At 42.9% G+C, this 23,454-nt stretch overlaps 1 protein-coding gene and 1 long non-coding RNA gene across 2 annotated transcripts in view; both read right to left on the bottom strand.

The window, feature by feature from the left end:
- Nucleotides 1-2,813: 2,813 nt before the first annotated feature.
- Nucleotides 2,814-18,697, bottom strand: PARD6B (par-6 family cell polarity regulator beta). The gene is made up of 3 exons (XM_041733052.1): nucleotides 18,316-18,697; nucleotides 13,774-13,996; nucleotides 2,814-5,813 (listed from the first exon to the last, which is right to left on the bottom strand). Exons 1-3 carry the CDS (start codon nucleotides 18,379-18,381, stop codon nucleotides 4,990-4,992), a joined length of 1,113 nt encoding a protein of 370 aa, XP_041588986.1. The 5' UTR covers nucleotides 18,382-18,697; the 3' UTR covers nucleotides 2,814-4,989.
- A 1,671-nt stretch (nucleotides 18,698-20,368) lies between these two features.
- LOC121478164 overlaps nucleotides 20,369-23,454 on the bottom strand; it is a 29,198-nt gene continuing 26,112 nt past the window's right edge. The window contains exons 3-4 of the long non-coding RNA XR_005984424.1: nucleotides 21,145-21,310; nucleotides 20,369-20,656 (exon numbers count right to left, since the gene is read on the bottom strand). This is a non-coding gene — a long non-coding RNA (uncharacterized LOC121478164). The remainder of the gene's footprint in view (nucleotides 20,657-21,144; nucleotides 21,311-23,454) is intronic.

The following is a 23,454-nucleotide window of genomic DNA, read 5'->3' on the forward strand; positions in this document are numbered from 1 at the left end:
GCAGAAAGCAAAGTGCTTCACAAGTGTTCTTCAAATAGTGCCTCCTGAAATTGTTTTGGGATGTCCCAGTAATCATTTTTTTTTTCTTTAAAGAATTTGTTTATTCATGAGAGACACACAGAGAGAGGCAGAGACACAGGCAGAGGGAGAAGCAGGCTCCGCTCAGGGAACCCAACGTGGGACTTGATCCCAGGTCCCCAGAATCACACCCTGGACTGAAGGCGGTGCCAAACTGCTGAGCCACTGGGGCTGCCCCCCAGTAAACATTTTAAAGAAAGGAATAGGGATCCCTGGGTGGTGCAGCGGTTTAGCGCCTGCCTTTGGCCCAGGGCGTGATCCTGGAGACCCGGGATCGAATCCCACGTCGGGCTCCCGGTGCATGGAGCCTGCTTCTCCCTCTGCCTGTGTCTCTGCCTCTGTCTCGCTCTCTCTCTGTGACTATCATAAAAAAAAAAAAAAAAAAAAAAAAGGAATAGAAAAGCAGAGCATTTTTCACATAATAAAGTTTCACTTTGTGACTTGCTATTACACATATGCATATATGTGTATGTTTGTGCGTATATGCACACATCACACAACATCTGTGTCCTGGATCACTTTTCCTACTGTGGGTTAAAGAAAGTGTTTGAAAGCCTTTATATATAACATCTTTAATAGGGTGACGCACGTTACAATTTACCTGAGACACTTCCAGTTCATGCCTACTTATTTGTCCTGTCCATAGAATAGTCACTCAAAAGTGTCAAGGTTTGATTATAGTCATTCTTACTTTAAATGCTTCAACTTCTTCTAACAAAGTACTTATGTACAGTGTACATAAGTACACTTGGTGGCCAAAAAAGAACTTTACCCTTTTTTTTAAATAAGAAGAATTTACATAGTATTTGTATAACTGGAAAAAAAGCTCAGTTACCTTTACTAATACTGTATTAAGTAACTTTGTTATCCAACCGTTGGGATTATGATGAACTAGTTAATTATAATAAACTAGAAAAATAATGATTTCCTATTACATGAAGAACACTGTTACTGTTACTCTTTCCAGAAGAGCTTCTTAAAATGTGAAAACTTAATACAGATTGTAAATAAAACACAAATTTCACTGCATTTTAATATCAATTTATAAAATACACAAAGATTTAGGAAAAAGATCCTTTAAGATTAAAAGATTATTTAAATCTTACATGGCTTTTAGGGAACTAAAAACTGTATACTGAAGACTTTGAAACTATTAAATCTAACAAATTAATTTCCTTTATATTTACCTTCTAGTAGCCAGACATCCACCCAATTACACTGCCTAATGACATATAGGAGGCATCAGGTGTCTGTGCTCTATCCTACAGGTAACAGCCACCATCACTAAGTAATATGCTGTCCCAAATACAAAGTCAAGACTTCCTTTTTTTTTTTAATTTTATTTATTTATTCATGAGAGAGAGCGAGAGACACAGGCAGAGGGAGAAGCAGGCTCCATGCAGGGAGCCTGATGTGGGACTCGATCCGGGACTCCAGGATCACGCCCTGGGTCCAAGGCAGGTGCCAAACCGCTGAGCCACCCAGGGATTCCCCCTCCCCCCTTTTTTTGTTTCAAAGTCAAGACTTTCAACGTCTATAAGGCACTCCAAAACCTCTGTTTAGAAGCTTAGCTGACAAATCACCGGCAGACACACTCTTAATCGCCCCCAGTTAAACTCTCATCAATCCAGAGGATGGGAAAATCAATCAATTGTTGCTAACCATTAGTTCAAGCACTTTAAGGCAAACAGAGGGGAGGGTTAATTTTTCCCTGCTAACATCTGTCTTTTTACCCAAAATCAACTCTTTACCCAGAACTAGAAACTTGGAAGCAGCAGGGATTTAAGATACAAACAATATTGAAGTCATATTTTAGGGGGTGAAAGGGATGCTTTTGTTCCACACCATTGTTTCATGGACCCTGAAAACCCAGAGATAAATACCAGGTATTGAATGCAACACAGTCTGTACCAATCAATGATGTAAAGAATTCTTTGTACACGATGTTGAATTTTTACTCAGAAGATTGCCAATCTGTTTTTAAATTGGGGGAGGGAATTGGAAGGATTATCCCTCCTCCACCCTGGCTGGCAGAGTAAGTGCAGGGATCAGCTAAGCCAATGACAGTGATGAATTTGGGATTAGAAATGGCTCAGTACGAAGGTCTGATCTATCTCAGGGTTTTCCCATTGTCCAGTATAAACCGAACCCAATCTGTATGGCAGTGCCACATAGGGTAGTAATAAATAGCGTAACTAAGTGAATTTGAATCTCAGAATATAAACTTTCCCGTTACAAACGACTTTAGTCTTGTTCCAAATCACCTTACTGCAAATGATAACTCTGCATGGATATCACACATAATCTCTCACACAATCAGAATAACTACATTTTAAATGCTATCTTCCTATACGATAATCATATGCTCACAGTTGCAGGCAATGTATATACAACTTGGTGTTTATCTTTTAAAAATCAAAAGGAGGCCAGGATGTCGTTATAACTTGGCAATTTTCTTCCTACACATTAATTAATTAATTAATTAATTAATTAATTTTCCTATTCATTTTATATAATGAGTGCTCAGTAAATATCTGTTGGGTGACTTCATATATTTGCAAACAAGAAAGTAGCCTTTTTACAAGTCTATCTTTATTTGTAAAAAATAATATACAACTAAAGCTAATTTGATTTTTAAAATCAAAGTTCATTTAGTGATAATGTACATTTTATAATAAAATTGTAGTAAAATACTGACATTTGATAGTTTAAACAAAGTATCATTCATGTAAAAATCATGTTGTTGCATGTAAAATTTAATTAGAAAATTCATAGTTCACAAAAGTACATATATTTTGTTGATAGCTCATGAGAACATTATCTTAAATTTACTCAAAATACAGAACAAAATTCACAGTTAGGCTTGACATTTAGTACTATAAAACTTTATGCTTAATCCTCTGTTAATAAGGTACACTTGAAATAACTGATTCAGGCTACCAACGAACTGACATTTTACTGCATAACCAAGATCTATTGGTTTTACAATATGTCTAGCAATCAATTATTTCACCAATAATTTAAATGAGAAATCTAGTTTTAAACACCATTGACATATACCCTTAGCAGGATAATTAAAATAAAAAGCACTAGCAGCTTTGATTTACATTTTCATGAAGACATACAAGACAAATCTGTACTTTATAGTTAAAATTTGTACAAAAAGTCAAGCCCTGAAGTATTTTTCCAAGAGACAAGTTCTGATGTTAAAACTTTGTTTAAAAAAAGAGAGAGAAAGAGAGAGAGGTAGTGTGTGAAAGGATTTTTACTTAAAAAGGTTGAACCCCTGCACCGCTCATAATATAAATGAAATTTAACCTACATGTTAACATTTTGCCATTCAAGAGTCAAATTTCTAGAACTCACAGAAGGTTACGGCTGGAATGCCGTCAAAAAATAGTGGTATACAAGTGGAAGAGTTTGGTGAATTCAACAAAAAAAAGTACATTGCGTTACATAGTGTTGTGCAGTTAATAGTTTAGTGATAATCTGTTTAGTGGTAACATGAGCAAAATACATGGAGTATTCTGAGTCAAGTGACCTTCCTTCAGTCCAAGACTTCTTCATGTATCTTTACCATAGAGAGAAAATATCCTTCAAAACGGAGTCGCTTAATTCTTCATTGTTTCCATAGCACGCAACTGTTACAAAGGTACCCATTCTAGCCCTACCATAAAATTAATTAATAAATAACTCTGAGAGAAATAGCCATAAGCCCCAGGGAACTTATGGACCTCACACTATTCTTGGTTTCTATATACAGGCATACTGCAGTGCTTGTGCACGTTGTACAATGGAATCAGGTGAGGAATGGAAGTTAGCAGCCTTACCTTCACTTGTTCTAAGTGGATGCGTTAGAAAGTAATAAATAGCCTCATAAAATTAATAGCAATAACTCTACCTGTCTGAGGTGAATACTCTATATTTTTTTCCATAAAGTGTAGACAGTGTTCCTAGAAATCCCATGAAGGAAAAACCAAATATCTCATATAAAAAAAGTGCACAAGTTTGTCCTGTGTGTAAAAATCTCTTAAGTTGGGTGCATTTTTTAAAATCCAAAATGATTCATACTACTTGAATATATTAAAAGTGTATGAAAGCACACCAACAAAACACGCATAAACAACAAAAGGAATGATTTCCAATGAGATAGGAATGAGGATGAGATTAAGGAGTCTCATGTGCTACCACCGTTGAATGGAACTGCCTTTTACCATGTTAAGTTACATGCATATGGAATGAGCATGTAAATATGAAACTTACAGGATGAATATGCTTTGAACTTCAACAACTGTTACAGTTTCTTAATTCAGGAACATGGCTTCAATGTTTTATAACATAGGAGGTAACTCCCAAAAATAGGCAATTGGTTTGATTTCTTAGATACTAGAAAAAAAAAAACATTTGAAAAAATTACTTGTAACAATTAGCAACAAAGGAACAGACATTAGAAAATCAACATAAAATACAGGGAACATAGAAGCTGAGGTCCCCAAGATACCAAAGGTCAGAATCAGATTTCTTCACATTAGAATTTAAAAAAATATACTTAAAGAAAAAGCTAACTGGGCTCTGCACAGCAGGTTAAATATGCAACCACTTCGAACGGAAATGATCTGGTCCTCTCCTAGTTCTGAAAATGTGCTCTAACATCCAGTTCTCTATAGACAAAATAGCAAAAAGCATATAATTTCATTAGCAAAGGCCCCTTTCTGACTTAAACTCACCTCTGACAAACTGAAGTTTATATTAACAATTATCAAACTACTATTTTAATAACATTTTAAGCTTGCAATATTATTTTTCTCATGCCTACTCCAGGTCACTGGTTCAGAGGTATATATGCTTTAAACTAGCCAAATTTACAAGTCCCTATGGTGTCCTCACTCCGAAGACATTCAGACAAAGGTTTCATAGTGTTATAATTGTTCCATCTTCTTCTAAGAGTTTTTGATCCGGAGCACGTGTTTCTGTGTTTGTGCCACTTGCTATGGGGGCTAAGCTCACTTCATTTGAAGGAATAAAACCATTCTGTCCAGACTCAAAACTGAGTTCTATTTGTGTTAACGATTCGAGGCTCTCGGTATTAGGAACAGCTTTAGGAATCTGCTGGGGCACTCCATTATCTTCAATAATAATGTCATCTTCATCACTGTCTTCATCCTCTGGCTCAAAGCTTGGTTCTACCTGCTGGGGATAGCCCAGGAGGCTGTTATCCGTGGACTGGCCAGAGCTGCCGGAAGTCCGACTGTTCCGAACAACATTATTCCTCTGGTTTGCTGGTCTCACTGTTATGATGAGGTTGCGGCTGTTTGCGATCATCATGTCTGTTACTTGATCAAGACTCTTCCCTGAAACTTCTATGCCGTTAACTTCTAAAACTTCATCATTAACAGCTAATAGTCCTGTGCTTTGGGCCAGGCCTCCTGGGACAAGTCTGGATATAAAGATCCCTGGGACCTTCTCTAAGCCATGCGGTGTGACCCTGACACTGGAGCCATCCCGGATGTAGAATCCTAAAGGTTTCTCAGTGCCGTATTTGTAAAGACGAACCCTACGATGTGTTTCTGGGAGAATATCCACGTCTATGATAGAAGACACAGGTCTGAAGTCTTGGGGCATACTAATGACTATATGTGGCTTTTTTCTGTGGTTGTCAGGACGTAATACATTGGTCAAAACATTTTTCTTCTTTATTAGTGTGTCTGTACCAAAGGCACTGTAGTCTGCTTCTTCTGTTTAAAAATAAAATAAAATAAAATTACAGAAATGCTGTAAAAACACCCATTTAACCACAGCTGAATCTATATAGAAGGGATAACTCACATGCGTTGGTACATAAACAATTTAAATATTAGCTTGTTTTTAATCATCAAAATATAGTGCAGTAGTTAGATCTGCTGAACCAACATGCAACCACTAGGGGGCCCTCTCAAGCACACGTCATAAAATCCCAAATGCTGAATTTGATAAACCTCAAGGATGATTAAATAAAATTGAGGGGAAAATGAAATTCTGATAAGCCTTACGAACGCATTCTGAAACATCACTTCAAATGAGTTACTTAAAACGTATTTTCCCTTCATTTGTTTCTTAAGAAACTCCAGGCTGGCTGTCTATCTCTTACTCAACTCAATGATCTAAAATGGGACACTTATGATTCCCAAGGTAAATCAAGAGAACGAACCTACACCACAGGCTAGCGGGGCAGATAATGTAATTAAATGAAACAGTATGCAATGTAATTAGATGAATGTGTCTAGAACTTAGGAATTTTGGTTTTCTGCAAATAAATGTTCTCAATTTTCTGGGGGGAGTTCTTCATTTTCATTTCCTTACTTTGGAAAGAGGCTGAAGTATAAGATTTAACTTTTTTCTTTACTGTGTGAAAAACAATGAAATGCAAAGGAATCTGTCTCGGCGGTAGTGGCGGCAGCGCAGACAACACAGAGTGGGAGGACTGGCAAACTGGAGCGCCCTGGCCTCCTGGAATGGCACAGTGGCCCCTTGCTCCTGGCAGTCTTTCTTTGACTATAGCAATCTGTGTGGCCAAATCCAATTTGCCACGGAGCCTTGTTTTTTAAGTGAAAATTTTCTCATTTTTAAATGCTGACACCCAATTAAATAACAACAAAACCCAGTTTGAGTCAAATAACATCTGCGAGTTGAATTCATTCTTCCAGCCAGCAGTCTATAATCTCTGATGTAAACTAAGGGAAAATTGGGCACCTAAACCCAGATACACATTCTTAAATCACACTGCTGCAGGAAAAGACCTACAAACAAAACACCTCATCAGAGAATGAGAGGTAGAAAAGGAAATGAAATCATCAGGCATAAAACTTGAAATTATGTTTCAAATATAACAAAGAAGAAACTTAAAAGTCAGACTCTTCAAGGGTAAAAATATATTTCATAAGAACAAAGGAGACAAAAGCCCCCTCCCACAAGGAGCTAATTCAAAACCCTAGTCTCAGCTACTGCTCCAGACAACAGTACTCTCAAACTGAACTGTGGTTGGACAGGGTTCAGTTTACATGCTTTCCCTTGACTCTCACACTCTATTGACAATTATAATCATCTTTCCTCTCTAAACCAGGAAATTAAGGGTACAAAATAATGATTAAGAGTACAAAATACAGAGAAAAGACTGGATCTTAGTTTTCTTGGTGGGCCAATACCTTACACATGTACAAACGAGTATTAAGTGTCAGGTGTGTGTCTGAGTATGGAGAACTTTGGTATTTTTTCTTGTGCTTCTTCAACATTCTTCAAAATGTTGCAGAGAAACATACAAGACTAAGGGTACCTTAATTTTTGGCATTTTTCCCTTCTGGGGATAACTGTCTTCATTTATAAAGTATGTACACTGTGTTCTCAGAGACAAATTTATTTATAATTCGGCTTTGGAAATTAACCCACTGACACGAGAATCTTTTTGGCAACATTTAACCAAGAGCCTATCAATGGTAGTCTTCTACTTAATGTGCTTTCTCAAAAGTATATGTTTTCATTTTAAAACAATTAAGAAAACTCACATAATATTTATAAGGAAAATTCGAGACCATACACACTGAGAACAAAATTAAGTTGCCTGCATGGGAAACCCGATGAAAAAAAAAGAGAAAACCACCCCAAATCTGCATAATTTGGCATCGCATCCAGACTGTTTGAATGCTCTCTGCTAAATTCTCAAAAGCAATATGCCCCAGTACAAAGGCACCTTTGTTCTCCCATCTAGCTAATCAGTTTCCAGCCACTGGGAAAAGAAATATTTTGGCAGAAAGCCAGGGTGCAGAGTGTTAAAGTGTAAAGGTGACTGTCCACAGGGAACCAGGAGTTCACTTTCTACCTGAGTCTGTGTATCAAAGCACTAAGCTGAGAATAAGATGGAAAGTTTGCAAACCGGGTTCACAGCAACCTCCCTGCTGTAAAAACCCAGGCTTATGCAACAGAACATGATACAGGCTTATACAGCAATCCCTCCCTCATCCCAAGCCTGTCCCTCAGCCACAATCTCGGCTGACTACAATCAACAAGGATCCACTTGGAATGCCTCTGAGTAGCCAAACTGCATGTTTCACTTCCTTACATGCAGAAAGCACAGTCCTGTGCTTTACTTATAGCGGGACCTTGTGGGCACTCCCTCTAGACCTCTTACTCTTTAAACAGTTAATTCCGAAAAGCCTGGTTATCTCATTCCTTAACTCCCAGAGTTCCAAGTCACAGATTCAGAGCAGGGGGGTCAGGGTCTAGTAGTGGTAGGCACAGATACACAAAATAAAAGCCTACAGTGTTATAGCAAACATGGGGGGGGAGGGGAGAAAAAACCAAACCCAAACCCTCAAATAAACCCCATCATCATCCCTGTACAGTAACAAAACAGTAACAGTTCATGGTAGGGTCAAGAAAGTTCAAGATTGGGGATCCCTGGGTGGCTCCGCGGTTCGGCGCCTGCCTTTGGCTCAGGGCGTGATCTTGGAGTCCCGGATCCGGGGGATCCAGTCCCGGATCGAGTCCCACATCGGGTTCCCTGCATGGAGCCTGCTTCTCCCTCTGCCTGTGTCTTTGCCTCTCTCTCTCATGAATAAATAAATAAAATCTTTAAAAAAAAAAAAAAAGAAAGTTCAAGATTATGACCCATTTGAAGTTCAGTGAGAAGACAAGGAAGAATGAAGTAATTTTTGTAATTCTTCTATTCCAAGGTTGACAACCTTCTCCCCTGAAGAGCTGTATGTAAGTACTTTAGGTACTACAGGTCATACAGTTGCTGCTTCAAGACCAGCCATAGCCAATACATAAAGGAATGAGCATGGCTATGTTCCAAGAAAACTTTATTTACAAAAACAACCAGCAAGCCTTGTTTGCCAACCCTTGTTCTAATCCAAATGGTTAAATGAACTAGATCTGGCAACTTTAAATGGATTAAACATCACCTAAAGCAATATTCAAACTAAGCAAATCCCCCCCCTTCCTAATATAAGAATAACCAATCACCAAACATTTCAGAACCATTGCAATGAGGCCAAGCTTTGTGTTCTACGCTGCAGATTCAGCAAACAAAAGAGTTAAGGTGGGTGCTTGCTTTCATGGTGCTTACTTACAGTCGACAAGAGGAGATGGCAATTAGCAATTGCAAACAAGTTATTACAAAAGGAGCTAAGAGCAGTGGGGTAGGAGCCTAACCTGGCTTGCAGGGTGAGGCAAGGCTTCTTCTTCTTCTTTTTTTTTTTTTTTAAAGATTTTATTTATTTATTCATGAGAGACACAGAGAGAGACAGAGGCAGACACAGGCAGAGGGAAAAGCAGGCTTCATACAGGGAGCCCGATGTGGGACTCCATGATCACGCCCTGAGCCACCCAGGAATCCCTGAGGCAAGGCTTCTCCAGGGAATTGATGTTTGTGCTGAGATCGGAAAAGAAGCCAGTAGCTAACCAGGTAGAGAGAAGGAAGAATGTTCTAGGCACAGGATCTAACAAATACAGAGAAGGGCAGGATGAAGTAGACGAAGAAATCCAATAGGGAGAAGGAGGGGAGGGAGGAGGAGGAGCCAAGAGCCCAGTTAGAGGTAGCCAGAGGCCAAGAAGACAAGCCCCTACCCCCCCAGGGATTATGGATTTCAGCCTAAGGGCAATGGGAAGATAGGAGGTTACTGCTGTCATTTTGGATGGTGCCTGGCCTGGAGCAGAGGCAGTGCTGATGGGGAAATAAATTCCCAAAATAATTAGAACCATTGTAATAGGCTTGGTGACAGACTGAACAACAGGTATGTGTCATAGGTGACACCCAGGTTTCTGTCGTGAGCAACTAGTATCATATACTCTTCTTAATACAGCTTACAATTAAGATGCATATCTCTTAGAGCATTTCTAAATCAAACTGAATTCATTAAAAAGTAACCTGAAAGTACACCTACAAACTAATGTCCACTGCACAGTTCTCAGAGACGGCTAAGTGCCTGCCAGGGTGTCTGGGCCACGAAGCCATGTCTTAAGCGTGACAATACATAAAGCAAGTAAGGCCTTTCTAGTGTCCCCAACTCTTGAATAAATCCAAGGTGTAAATGCGTTTGTCTGAGGTCATACAAACACAGGTGCTAGCACAACAAGAAGTTGTGGTGTGGAAATCCTGATCAGATCTGGTGAGGAGTCTGTCCTCATCCAGACCCCAGACCTGGCTGCCCATCATGACTGACTGGGAAGCCTTTAAACTCCAACAGGGGATGGGGGGTGGCAAAAGATCTGGGAATCCTCTTTGTGAACATAACTCTTCAGATAGCAGGGGTTTTATTTTCTTTTGTTTCTGCTTCCACGTTAATAGCCCTAGAGTAGGGAGTTTTTCTTTTAAAATAAACTTTTAGGGGAATCTGGGTGGCTCAGAGGTTGAGCATCTGCCTTTGGTTCAGGTCATGATCTCAGGGTCCTGGGATCGAGTTCTGCATCCAGCTCCCCACAGGGAGCCTGCTTCTCCCTCTGCCTGTATCTGTCTCCCTCTGTATGTCTCATGAATAAATAGATAAAATCCTTAAAAATAAATAAATAAATAAATAAATAAATAAATAAATAATTTTTTATGGAACATAAAACCTTTCAAGATATGCAATGATACAATCTTTGAATTCACACTATATAGTTTATGCATTCAACTCTGAGCTTTCACTTCAAAGAAACTTCTAGTAGATGCATCAGATTTTAAAAGATCACAATCTTTAAAATTTAAATTTTAAAATTAAAAAAATTAATATCACTATACTTAATGTTATGCTTTATATTAATTTCTTGAATTTAATGTCCATTAAAGTTTACCTAAAATCAGCTTTCTGCTCAAGCATCTGTTGTTTTGTTTTTTAAGATTTATTTATTTATTCATGACAGAGAGAGAGAGAGGTAGAGACACAGGCAGAGAGAAGCAATGCAGGGAGCCCGATGTGGGACTCGATCCCCGGACCCAGGACCATGCCCTGAGCCAAAGGCAGATGCTCAACCGCTGAGCCACCCAGGTGTCCCAGCATCTGGTGAGCTTTAAAAGAAAAAAAGTATCACTGTGAATCACAGGGTGCCATGTAAGTCTGTAAGACAGACAATAAACGAGATAACTCATATATATGAGGTAATTCCAGGTCTGATAAAGATTGGAGGGTGAGGGGGCTTTGGCTAGGGTGGTCCAAAGAGACCCCTCCGAGAAAGTTATTTGTGGTAAGATCTGAAGAACGAGGAGGAAGCCACAGAGAAGCAAGGAGAAAAGCAAGCACAAACGCAGAGGGACAGCAACAACCTTTCCCAGTTTGAGAAAGCCAGCCAGCCAGCCTGGTCAGCTACAATGAGGGAGTGGGGGAATGGAGAAGGATGACGTTGTGAAGTCCAAAGCAGGAAGGGTTTATTCTGGATGCTGTGGGAAGCAGCTGGGGGTAGGGGGATGGGCATTAAACAGGAATAACTTGACCAGCTTACTTTTATGCTTTCCTTAAGTCATACTTGTATTACATTTATATTCTTAAAAATAAAAATGCTGTTGAATGCACTGCCTATTTCTAAATAAAACTTTTTTTTTTAAGAGGGAAGGGAGGGGGAGAGGGAGAGAGAATCCTAAGCAGGCTCTCCACACCCAGTTCAAAGCTGACCCAGGCTCAACGTCACAACCCTAAATCATGACCTGAGCCAAAACCAAGAATTGGACACTTAACCCAATGAGCCACTCAGGCGCCCCCTTCTAAATCAAATTCTAAGGGCTGTTTACTATATTGTACATTTATTTCTAGGACACAGAAAACTTCTGTTCACATGTAAATGTATCTAAAATGTAAACAGAAGAACATAACCATCCTTAACAGATGTGAGGATTAATCCCACAATCATTAAGTGTTACAACGCCAGTAATAGAAACATACAGGGGGATAATACAACTCCTATCATCTAACAAAAAGGATAATCCAACACAATTTTGTCAGATGGCAGTAATTTAAAGACAGTCACTCCACATCTGAATATACCTTCCAAACAGCAGTGAAGTTTTTAATGAAAATTATTGCTAACAAGAATGGCCTACTTATCAATAGTTACTGACATTATTCTCCTTGAAATGACAAGTTTCACTTGAATGCTTTATCTTCTCTTCTCTACTGATGGTGTCTCCAACAGTCTATACACAGTCTATCCCTGGTCTTCATCCCTGCGAGGCCTTATCTCCTGAGAATTTCAACTATCACTTTTCCACAGATTTTCAGTCTTCCCTGACTGGGCCTCTAGATTTTTTTGTTTTTAATACAGATTTTATTTACTTATTTGACAGAGAGAGAGAGAGAGAGAGAGAACACAAGCAGGGGTCTGGCAGGCAGAGGCTGAAGTGGGCTCCCTGCTGAGCAGGGAGCCCGATGTGGGGCTGGATCCTGGGACCCTAGGGAATCATGACCTGAGCCTAAGGCAGCTGCTTAACCCACTGGGCCACCAAAGCACCTCAAGGGGCTCTAGATTTTGATCCAAGTTTCCTGTCTACCATTTCCAGATGTGGAGTGGTTAAAACTCACCAGCCTAAATATCCTAAAACCAAACCCATTTTCTTTCCAAGTTAATCTCTCTCGTCCAAATTGTTTGTTTATGGCACCATCCCAGACATAAGACCCAGACCCAGAAAGCTGTGGGACTCCTCTTCAACTCCCTGCCCTCCAGTGGGGAGCACAGTGACTCTCAAATTATCAGATAAGCCCTCTTTATCTGACACGCCTACTTCGTCACTTGCCTCCTCCACTGGGGCAGCTTCTGAGCTATCCCTTCACCGCCAGCTCCTTGCTCTCTCCTCTTAAGACCACTGCTCACTCCAACTCAACCCCCCAAAAAACAAATCAATCTCCCTAGATTAACACTCTAATTGTACCACACCATTGTTAAGTATCTATGAAATCCACCTCAGGGGTCTCTGGGAAAATTAATTTGTGTTTCTAAGTACTTTGTAAATAGTCAAGTGATATGGACATGTTACCGTTGGAGGTTTATTTTGTTGGTGGACTTTAGTTCCTCCAAACCCAGAAACACGAAGCTTCATAATCAGTGGAATTTCAAAGCCCTGGGAGTGGTCCAAGACTTATCAACTGATTGGAAATAAAGTTTCACCTTCAAGGTTAATTCCTACCCATTCTCTCAAACTGCTTTCTGGGTTGGTTTATAAACATGGTAAGGCTTTCATTATCCCACCAATACTGAGCTTGCTGCTGTCAAGCCGGCTTTCTAAAACCTCTTTGTTTACCAAAGAAAAAAGAAATAAATGGCACACATCAGGCCTACGTAGGGGCAGGCAGATACAGACACAGAGAAGACCACAAAGTTAAAAAAAAAAAAAAGTTATAAAACTCAAAATACTTTTGAAAATGCTTGTCATACAGAATGGTTATTTCAAATGCTCTTTTGCAAGATTAGTATCAGCGTTTAAATTCCTGCAAAATAATGACTTGCTATCTAATTTTCCAGATAATTAACCAACTTTATTTGTGACAGGTTATCTATCAAGTGGCAAATACAGCACTTGAAAGTTGGCTGCCACCAAAAAACTGGAATCTTTCTCTGATTTCAAAGTCATAGTCTATCTTTCTGGAATGGACAAAATTCTATTCAACAAAGTAGAGGATTCAGTGCATATCCTATCAATGAGGAAAATAAAATACTTTTATTTCTAAAACAATTTTTTTACCCAGTGGTACTTACCCTTTTTTTGTATAAAAATCCTAAGCAGTGGATTGGCCGTTGAAACAGCTTTGTGATAATTATCATCATTATTTATAGGTAGTAAGTCTCCATGGATGTCTGCATAGCCTACTAAAACGTCAACATTGGGTATCTTATGAACATGTTGCAGTAATCCATAAAACTCCTCAAATTTTCCAGGTTTTGATCTTTCCAGTGAAAACCGACGAAATTCAGCTCCAAACTACAAATACAATAAACATATTAATTAACAACAAAGCAAAGCAAGAGTAACAGGACCTCATCTGAAAATGCATTCCATAGGCAAATTAACAGCCATACCATTTACCTTAATAAAAAAGATAGTTGCAGTGACACAGTCTATTATCAGAAATCTCATTATCTGGAGATAAAACAGCATAACAGAGATACAGGAATGTGCCTTCTAACTGCTACGTCTCTGAAGGGCATTCCCTTCAAGAGATGCAGACTCCACTCAATCCCTGGGGTACCCGGGCCTCACTGGGGACTGTCCTGCAATAGTGACTCAGCTCAAACCCTGTCTGGAGCCCAGATCCTGACAGCAGTCGTCTTCCCACTCAGGCCATGGGGTAAAAACGCTGTGACCAAATCTTTATTTTGGCTATTAGCAAAAAGCACCTAAATTTCTTCCTCTATAAAAGGGATTATGATTTCATAGGAAGTGGCAAAAATTAATAGCAACATATAAAAAAGGGACTTTGAACTTTTTGGCATTAATAAGGTACGATACACACAGGAGTTGTATCATATAAGAAATAGGTCTAGAGATAAGGAGCATCTTCCATATGAGAACGCCGGAAAAAAGAAGCTTCATTAATACATAAAATATATACCCTACAACCATCCAATTAACGCAAGAAGTGTTTATGTGCTTGGCATAGTGTCTGAGCCCTACAGATGGAAAGGCTCAGGCCAGCAGCAGGAGCTCACTCATGAGTGCATAAAGAGGACAAAGACATCAGAGAGGTATTAAGGGACCAGAGAAACACCTTTATCATGCCCAATTCTGATTCTTACTCTAGAATCACACCTCTGCTCTCCAAACGCCAGCTTATTAAAGTGGCTGTTATTCAGCACTCAGGACTGGCTTCATCTGGTCCCTGATAAACAGGATCTATGACTTACTATGGGCCCAGCGTGGCATTTCCTCCATGTGGAAACCTAGGTAAGGTTAATCAGCCTTCCTCTAAAAGTGTCCCAGTCACAAAAGTTTAGAAAATGCTACAAACCTATAATCACACTCTTAGGAATCACTATGGAAACTAAGTATTAAAGATTCAGTTCGGTCCTACAGTTAGTTTTTTTTTTTTTAATTTTAAACAAATGTTTGCCAAATGTGTTCAACCACTGAAATCATTTTTCCTCTAAATACCTACAATTAACAAGAAATACTAATGTATCCTAATGCAATGTAGTACTAACACAGCCTTAAGCATCATGCAGAGAAAAGTCCCCGTCAGTATAATTTGAGCAGGTTACAAATGTGTTAATTCGCAAGAACCTATGACATAGCTGGAGTCACTGTATCTGTTACACTGAAGAAGTTCATCAGTACTAATACTGCTCATTAGTATTAAATTAAAACCTCGCTAAAACCACCTCTTACTTCTAATAAATAAAAGTTTCCAAAACACATTCCTGAAAATAAACATCAACATTTGTCAAGAACACAAGGTGACTCATACCTAAAACTCTCAAAAAGTTTAGTCACACCTTCATGTTTCAAAGTAAATAAAAACTCGGCAACACCCTTCATATCAGAGCTAGTCTTATGATGTTATCAAAAGTCACAGTTTCTCCTCCATGTTCTTTATTCCAGTATCACAATGCAAAGCTCCTAGTGCTTTCTGATTCATGCCAGGGTTTATCACTTCTCCAGGTACGTGAATGAAAGTTAACATCTAACAATTGAACACCGCAGGGCTCCAGCGTCTTTGTTAAAGCTTTTGGGTAAAAATCCTTTGCTCAACATGTTTTTCTCTTCCTTATAGGTTATGATAAAAACAATGAAAAACTGTATGGCTTCATAGCAGATGTGCCCTTTTGCAAATGTTAGCAGAAAACAAAACCAAACAAGAGAAACTGTTATGCTTCTTGCAGAGAAACAATAGGATTAAGAGAACGTTTTACTACATGAAGAAAAATACTAAGACGGAGATAAAATTAAGACCGAGTCAACAACTTTTCACTACATGAACCATTTATAACTCTTTAGGCCAGTCTAGTTTGTCCTGGCCACCCAGGATGTGGCCTTCTCCCAGCATCTGTTGGTACATTCGAGAAATGCAAAGTTAATTTTAATACTGTTTGTCCATGAATAATAAGTAGAAAATGTATGGCCCAAAGACTGTTCCAAGGTTACTGAGGGATATCACCTTCATTATTAAGAACTTCCCCAGCTCTGCTGAGACGATACAGTTGACACTGTTTTCTATGCGGAAGAAAAAGAGATCTTGAAATGTGGATCTGCACGTTACCTGGCTGTGGTTACAACTTCCCGACAATCAGTTTTGAAAAAAGCTGTGATATCACCAAGGCAGGGACAAAGAGAAATATTGTTTCAAACATCTGTCTAAATACTTTTTAAATGATAAAGATGACAAGTGTTTCATTTAATCCACTAAAAATAAATGTCTCAACAATATCTATTTAAAACAGTGTCACAGATGCTAAAAACAGTACCTAATATTGTGTCTATTCAGCAAGATCTAGAACAACAAGAGGAACCACACCTCATTTGGTGCAGGTCCTCAGAATGCCTTGATTCTATTTAAGAGACATGGTTCACTACGAGTGCAGCATGGCAGCTCAAATATACAACGTGTAGTACAGATGTAAGTGTGGGAAAGATTCACAGGTCAGTTGAGAGAAGAGAAAGGGCAGAAAGCCTGAAATTCCAGTCCCAAAAGTGCTCCAGGTTTCTAGTCCAGGAGATAAATTACCATTTGATTGTATTTATCGCTGCACCTAGAATCTCTACTCATTTTTTTCCTACGATAAAAAGTTCAAGACTTGTTACCAAGATTAGGACCACAAACTGAATTTTAAGATTATGCAATATCATAAGTGTTTTTCTTTTCTTAACCTCAACCCCCACAGACGCAAACTAGATTTATGGCAGAAATGCCTGAGAAAGTTCAACCAGTGGGCACAGAACCACTACCGCTGCTATACCGCTCGAGGAAAAATCCTGTATATTTGGAGTCATCTTAACCCTTAGCTCAAGCCATGTCCCTTCAATTTGCTCTGGTGATTCCGTGCAGGGCACAGGAAAGAAAAAACACAGTCCTTAAATTGCTATAATTACATTTCTATTCTTATTAAGCAGAACGGTTTCTGTGAACCCACTTGCCTATCCTGCTCCAGAGGTCACAAATAACATTTTCAAACGATGTTCAAAATGAATGTAGATACTCTTGATGTGAAGATCTCAGTTCCCAGCAACTCACAGAACTTTGCTTATCAGCTCTAGATAAAACCATTCCACCCCCAGGCTCCGGGGAGCTTTTCTTACTCCACTTCACTCAAAACCACTCCCTGATTTTGGATTTGCCCTCTGTAGTCTTACACTCAATGGTGTTTCGTTATTTTTGAAGCTGATCTGCTCGTACTGTTCTCCCATTCTTGTGCCTTGGTTTTGTTAACTGTTTTTAATGTTCTCAAAAACACGTTTGTTCTACAGAGTCTAGAAGTTATCTGTAAAAAGCCTTCCAGGTGTTGTCATAAAAGCAGAGCCTGGCGAAGTCCTAACCTTTCTGACCCCTCCGTTTTCTCAAGAGAATCAAACTAGATTGTCTGAGCTCCTTTGGCTCTTCAACTCACAGAATGCTTGCTGAAAATGCTGCTGTGGTTGCCGATCACCTTCAAATTCCAGCTCAAAAGCCCCTTTGGAAAGCATTCTCTAACTAACTAATCCCTACAGACTCGGGGAGCCTTGCAATTTAGGAATTCAGTGGATATGGACGGAATTCTCAGCAGGCTGGCATGCCGTCGGTCAGGAAGGAAAACACTTGATGTGAAAAGGCAGCACGATGGAATGAAGAGAGCATCCAGCCTCTAACTGTAAAGGGCTACTCAAACGGAAGGTGATAGAGTTAATTCTCATAAATAGGACGCATACCGAAGGGAGTGCTGGAAAAATCCCTAGCAGGAAGCAAAGCTAACTTTCAAAGGGCTCTTCAGGGCCCTGGGCTCTCCCTCTCACCGCTCGATGCACCCCTGGACCACGGGAAGGGGTAACATTTTGCGGCCACGCGTGTTTCGAATACCTGCTACTCAGGCCGGAGCTACAACGTCCCCAAAGCCTTCGCCCACACTGCGCTCAGACGCCTGCCATCCCCGACCCGGGCTGAGACCCCAGGAGGGCAAGGGCTCCGCGGCCTTCCCACCTGGGCCAGGAGCAAACGCAAGGCCCCACCCTCGCCCGCTTCTCGGCGAGTGCACCGGGCAGCCCCGCACGCCCCGCCGCTGCAGCCAGCGGGCAGCCCCCGCCCCCGCCCCCCCGGCCCCGGGCCCGCGCACCTTGCTCTTCACCTCCATGGTGCCCAGGCAGCCGCTGCCCGCCCCGTGCCGGTGGCTGCGGTTCATGCTGAGGCCGGGCCGCCCCTCGGGAGCGCAGGGAGTAGCGGCCGGCAGGCCGGGGCCGGAGACGCGGCTGCGGCCCGGGCGCCTCCGCACCGGCACCTGCAGAGCGGCGGCCGCGACTCGGCTTCTCGGCGCGGAGCTCCGCAAGGCTGGCTGCTCGCGGCGGGACCGAGGGTCCGACTGGCTGCGCGGCGGGCGGGGACGCGACTCCCTCCCTCCGGGCCTCGGCGGCGGCCGCGACGGCCGAGGGGGCGGAGCAGAGGCGACGGGCGCCGCGAGCTCGCTCCCGGCCGCCTCCCCCGCCGGCCCGCGCGCGCGCACCCGCGCCCGGGAGGGAGCCGCGGCGCGCGCGCGCTCACCTGCAGCCTCGGCAGAAGCCTCGGCGGCTCGCGCTCCGCCCACACCCAATAGGAAGCGCGCACCTGCGCCCGCGCCGCCAGCCAATCGAAACCCGCCTGGCGAAGCGCGTGGGCGGGCCGCCTTCGCGAAAATCCCGCCTACCGCCTCGCGATTGGTCCCGCGCTGCGAGGGAGGGGCGGGATCACCTGAAGCCTTGGGCCCCCCTCCCCGGACCTAGCAGGAGAGCGGGGAGGCGCATGCGCGGGCTCTGGTGTTTCCGCCTCGGGAAGGCCGGCCGGAAGCGCGAGCGCACCTGGAGGCGCTGGGGCGGGTGCGTTTTGCGCAAGCGCAGGCGCGCGCCTGAGGGCCGGGTCGGGCGAGGGCGCGCCGGGCTGGGGGTGGGACCGCGCTGCCCCGCGGGGCCCTGGGGCGCGGGGGGCGGCTGGCTTCGCGCCCGCCCCCGCCGCAGTCCGCTTTGGGGTGCTGCGGCTTGCAGAGGCTCCCCTCCGCCGCCGCTGGGCGCTTCAGGAGTCCGTCTGCAACTCTGGCTACAAAATAAAAGTTTTCCCGCCTCTGCAGCAGTTACTAGGGGAGAGCATCGGCTCCGCGGGCTCGGTTTCGTCCGTGGGTCCCAGGGGGTCGGGAGGGCGCCGCGAGGGAGGGGAAGTGGGCGGAGGCCCAGGATGGATGGCCCCGCGCAGGACTTCGGGATCGGCCTTCCAGGGCTTGCGTTAGGCTCTGCTCGTGAAGTCTTCTCCCTCCAGCCGTTTCTTCGCCGTTTGCTGTTTCCACCAACGGCAGCCTCTGGACAATGTTCTTTCTCCGTGGGGCCATAGAACTCCGTCCGTGATAAAAGACAACCCTCTGTTTTAAACGCCCCCGAGCCCGGTTTCTCCTCGCAGGGAGGCTGTTTAAGACAGCATTGGCCGCGCCAGGGAAGTGACGAGGAGACCCTCCAGTGCCCCCCCCCACCTGCAGAGGGGCCGGCCGCACCTGGGGGTGCCGGCGGGGTGTGGAGGTGGGGGGCGGTTCATTCCACCGCAGTCCTCGGGGCCCTGCGCTCATCTGCCTACTTCAAATCCCTCCTGACTCCTCGTACATCCTTCCCAGCATGTGGGTGACAAGCTTCCGTTTTTTCATGTTCTTGGACTCCTCTGCCTCTGCCCTAGAATGAAAGCGCTGAGGAGTCAGGACCGCATCATCTCGCTGTTGAGCAGGTGGCATGGTACCTGACTCCAGGGCAGGTACTCGGATAATGGCTTTGCTGGGCGCTGGTGCCCAGGGAGTGTGGTTTCTCCGTGCTAACTTTGCCCCATCTGGGCTCAAAGGTGAGAAGCCCATCTTTCCCCCTGGGGCTTTTCAGTTCACCAAGTGTTTATGGGGGGATTTCAGGTCTTTCCTGGACATTTTGAGTGGAAGTACAGATGAAAAGGATTCCATCTCCGGCAGCCTGGGTGGCTCAGCAGTTTAAGCGGCCCAGGGCATGATCCTGGAGTCCCAGGATCGAGTCCCACGTCAGACTCCCTGCATGGAGCCTGCTTCTCCCTCTGCCTGTGTCTCTGCCTCTATCACGAATAAATAAATAAAATCTTAAAAAAAAAAAAAAAAAGGATTCCATCTCAAACTGAATAAGGCTGTGGCCTTCCACCCCCTGTTCAAAAGCACCTGCTGTTATGTGACTCAAGCTGTGCTGGACACAAAGTGTGGTGTTGTGATGGGGCAGCTTCACAGTTTGATCTCCAGACCCCTTAATACCCTTAAAGATTATGGAGGGCCTCCGAGTATTGTTTGTGTATGTTATGTCTTTTTAATATTCATTATATGAGAATTAAAACTGAGAATGAGGATGTTTAAACACAAGAACACACAAACACACAGTCCAGGAGTCATCAGGGTGATATCATCACATATGTCCTTTCTGGAAACCACCACTGGATACCTGTGAGACAATGGGGATGAGAAAAACAAGTGACATGTTCAGTATTAGGAAAATAGTTTTAGCTTTGAGAATCCCCTAAAAAAGGGATGCCTGGGTGGCTCAGTGGTTGAGCGACTGCCTTTGGCTCAGGTCGTGATCCTGGGGTCCTGGAATCGAGTCCCACATCATGTTCCCTGCGGGGAGCCTGTTTCTCCCTCTGCCTGTGTCTCTAGCTCTGTGTCTCTCATGAATAAATTAAGTCTTTAAAATTATATTAAAAAAGAGAATCCCCTAAAAGATCTCAGGGCCCCCACTTTAAGAACCGCTGAGTAGAAAACTTGTCACAGCCTTTAGGAACCTTTATTCTCAGCTGTCACTCTCCCCTTCCCAGTTGCCAGGGCCCCAGTTCAACATAAGCCACTGACTGCCGGGTGGTTGAGCTTTATTACTGTTATCCATACTGATTTATCAGGCCCTTTTCAAAAGGAAGTTCATGGATGCCAACACACCTGCGTGGGCCCTGCATTCCTGGAGGTGTTGTCATGTCCTCTCTCCCCTCCTCCGGGTGTGGTATCCCTCTTGGACTTTCTTTTCTAGACGGGAGGGACAGGTCAGAGCTTCCTGGATCTCCTGAGTGGAATTTGCTCTGAGGCTTGCGTCACAGGTGCGCCCGAGCTGTGTAAGGAAGAAATGTGGAAAACAGTTTGAATTTGATAAAGGTGTTGTGGAGGAGGGGAACCCTTTCATTCTGGGAGGTGTTGTGGCCACAAGTTTGTTGGCAGGGCCTGAATTTCAGACTTCCTTGAGAAGCACGGAGCCCAGAGACACAACACAGAGGAGGTCTTATATTTCTGTTTCTTTAGTTCCCAGGCTGAACCCTAATCTCATTTCTCTCTGTTACCCCTCCCCACCCCCAAATCCTCAGGCCAAAGCTGATCAAGGCCTTAGTGTGGAATGAAAAGCTAGTCTCATGCTTGGGAGAATTAGTACCCAGTGAGTTCGTGAGATAAGTAAGGTGAGTATGACACGGGCTTGATAAATTATAGGTTCTCAAAATCATTAGTTGGGAATGGGCTACCCCTGATTATCACACCCACACACCGTCAGGTCCTTCCAGCCTGTCTCTGTCATCTGAAAAAGCCAGTGGGGGTTACATTTGTGCTGTATCCTCCTCAATACTTTCTGTCTTTAAGCTCTACAACTTAACACGACTTTTGTGTTCGTTTGGAATTGATCTTGTGAAGTGGAAAGAGTCTAATTTTTCATGATTAGTTTTATTGATTCATGTCTTATCCAATAATACTTCTTTCTTTCCTTCCTCCTCTAACGCATAGAAAAGACAAAAAAATAAAAAATAAAAAGCTAGAGGTGCCAAGAAGTCATATATACTGGTGGCGAGATTTTATTCAAGACATTTCTCTTGCCAGCTCCTTTTTCTCCTTGATTGCTCAAGTTCCAGTTTTGATGGAGCTGGTTAATAATTCTTTGAGAAAGAGCTGAAGTGTATATTTATGAATCTCAGACTGCTCACCAAAGCATTTTTAAGCCCTTTAGCAGAGGTGGAATTAAGTCATATGACTGGTTTTCTGGTTAATAGCTTATAACACTTTGGTACTTGTGTGGGGGTGAGGTGGAGGTGCTCAAAGCTCAGGAAACTCATGAATTACCTCCTGTAGCCTTTAAGAAGCTAGATGCCCTTTTAGGTAAAAGCCCATCTTCGTGGGAGGCCATATGTGCCAGGCACAGTGAATGAGCCCTGCCCTCGATAAGTGTGCCCTCTGACCTCTTCCCTCTTGAGGACTCAATTTCTCCATCTGTGAATGCAGCCACTGGATGAGCTCATCTCCACAATCTCTTCCAGTTCTTAACATTCTATGGTTCCCCAGGGATAATGGAGATTGATCATTATTTCAACATTACGAGGGATGAACTAGAATGAAAAGGGTAATCTTTCCATCAGGCTCAACAGACAGGCTGCAGTCATCAGCTAAAATATTCCAGTTCCTGGAGGTGTTGATGAAGATGATGATACTTAACAAATATGAGGGTCCCTACCTGGCTCCAAGAGCTGTGGCAAGGGCTTTCATGTGGATTATTTTATTTACTTTTAAGTGACATGAAAGAGACTTAGTTTGGAAACACTCATCTTAACTTTTTTTTAAGAGTTTATTTTTGAGAGAGAGAGAGATAGAGAACATGAGTAGGGGCAGGGGAAAGGGAGAAGCAGGCTCTCCACCTAGCAGAGTGCCTAATGTGGGGCTTGATCCCAGGACCCTGGGATCATGACCTGAGCTGAAGGCAGATGCTTAACCGATTGACCAGCCTAGGCTCCCTAAGATCTCAATTTTTTGTCAAGTGACAGATGTTAACTTGAGCCCTTGCTCTGCTCCTCACCGGCTGGGTGACCTTGGCCTTGTTCCTTTACCCACTCAGAACCTCAGATTCCTCTTTCATGAGAGGAGACATAAGTGGTCACCTCATCACATTGTTGCAGGGATCAGATGAGAAACTACATGAAGCCGCACTGCCAACCATCAAATGCAATATGCATACTAGTGGTTATTATTTAGCAAGTAATACTGCCTACCAAAGCCTTTGGCAGAATTTCAAGAAATCCCTTGAAAGAAAACAGAAATGTGTAATAAACCATTCTTGTTTCCACACAGGGTGGCCTTTTAATGGACATCTCTTAGCTGAGATGCAGCCCATAGCAGTTAAGAATGTGACTCTCAGGTGCCTACGTTCAACTCCTGCCTCTGCTATTTCCTGGCTGTGTGACCTCGGGCGAGCTCTTAACTTCTCTGAGGTTCCATTTCATC

The sequence above is a fragment of the Vulpes lagopus genome, chromosome 18 (genome assembly GCF_018345385.1).
Source record: "Vulpes lagopus strain Blue_001 chromosome 18, ASM1834538v1, whole genome shotgun sequence".
Classification (NCBI taxonomy): domain Eukaryota; kingdom Metazoa; phylum Chordata; class Mammalia; order Carnivora; family Canidae; genus Vulpes; species Vulpes lagopus.

Bases quoted from the DNA above. Each gene is read 5' to 3' on its own strand.
- PARD6B (XM_041733052.1), bottom strand. From the start codon at position 18,381: ATGAACCGCAGCCACCGGCACGGGGCGGGCAGCGGCTGCCTGGGCACC. The intron at 13,997-18,315 runs GTGCGCGGGCCC...TTGTATTTGTAG, and splicing joins CCATGGAGGTGAAGAGCAAG to TTTGGAGCTGAATTTCGTCG. The intron at 5,814-13,773 runs GTAAGTACCACT...ATTTTTAAACAG, and splicing joins GATTTTTATACAAAAAAAGG to AAGAAGCAGACTACAGTGCC.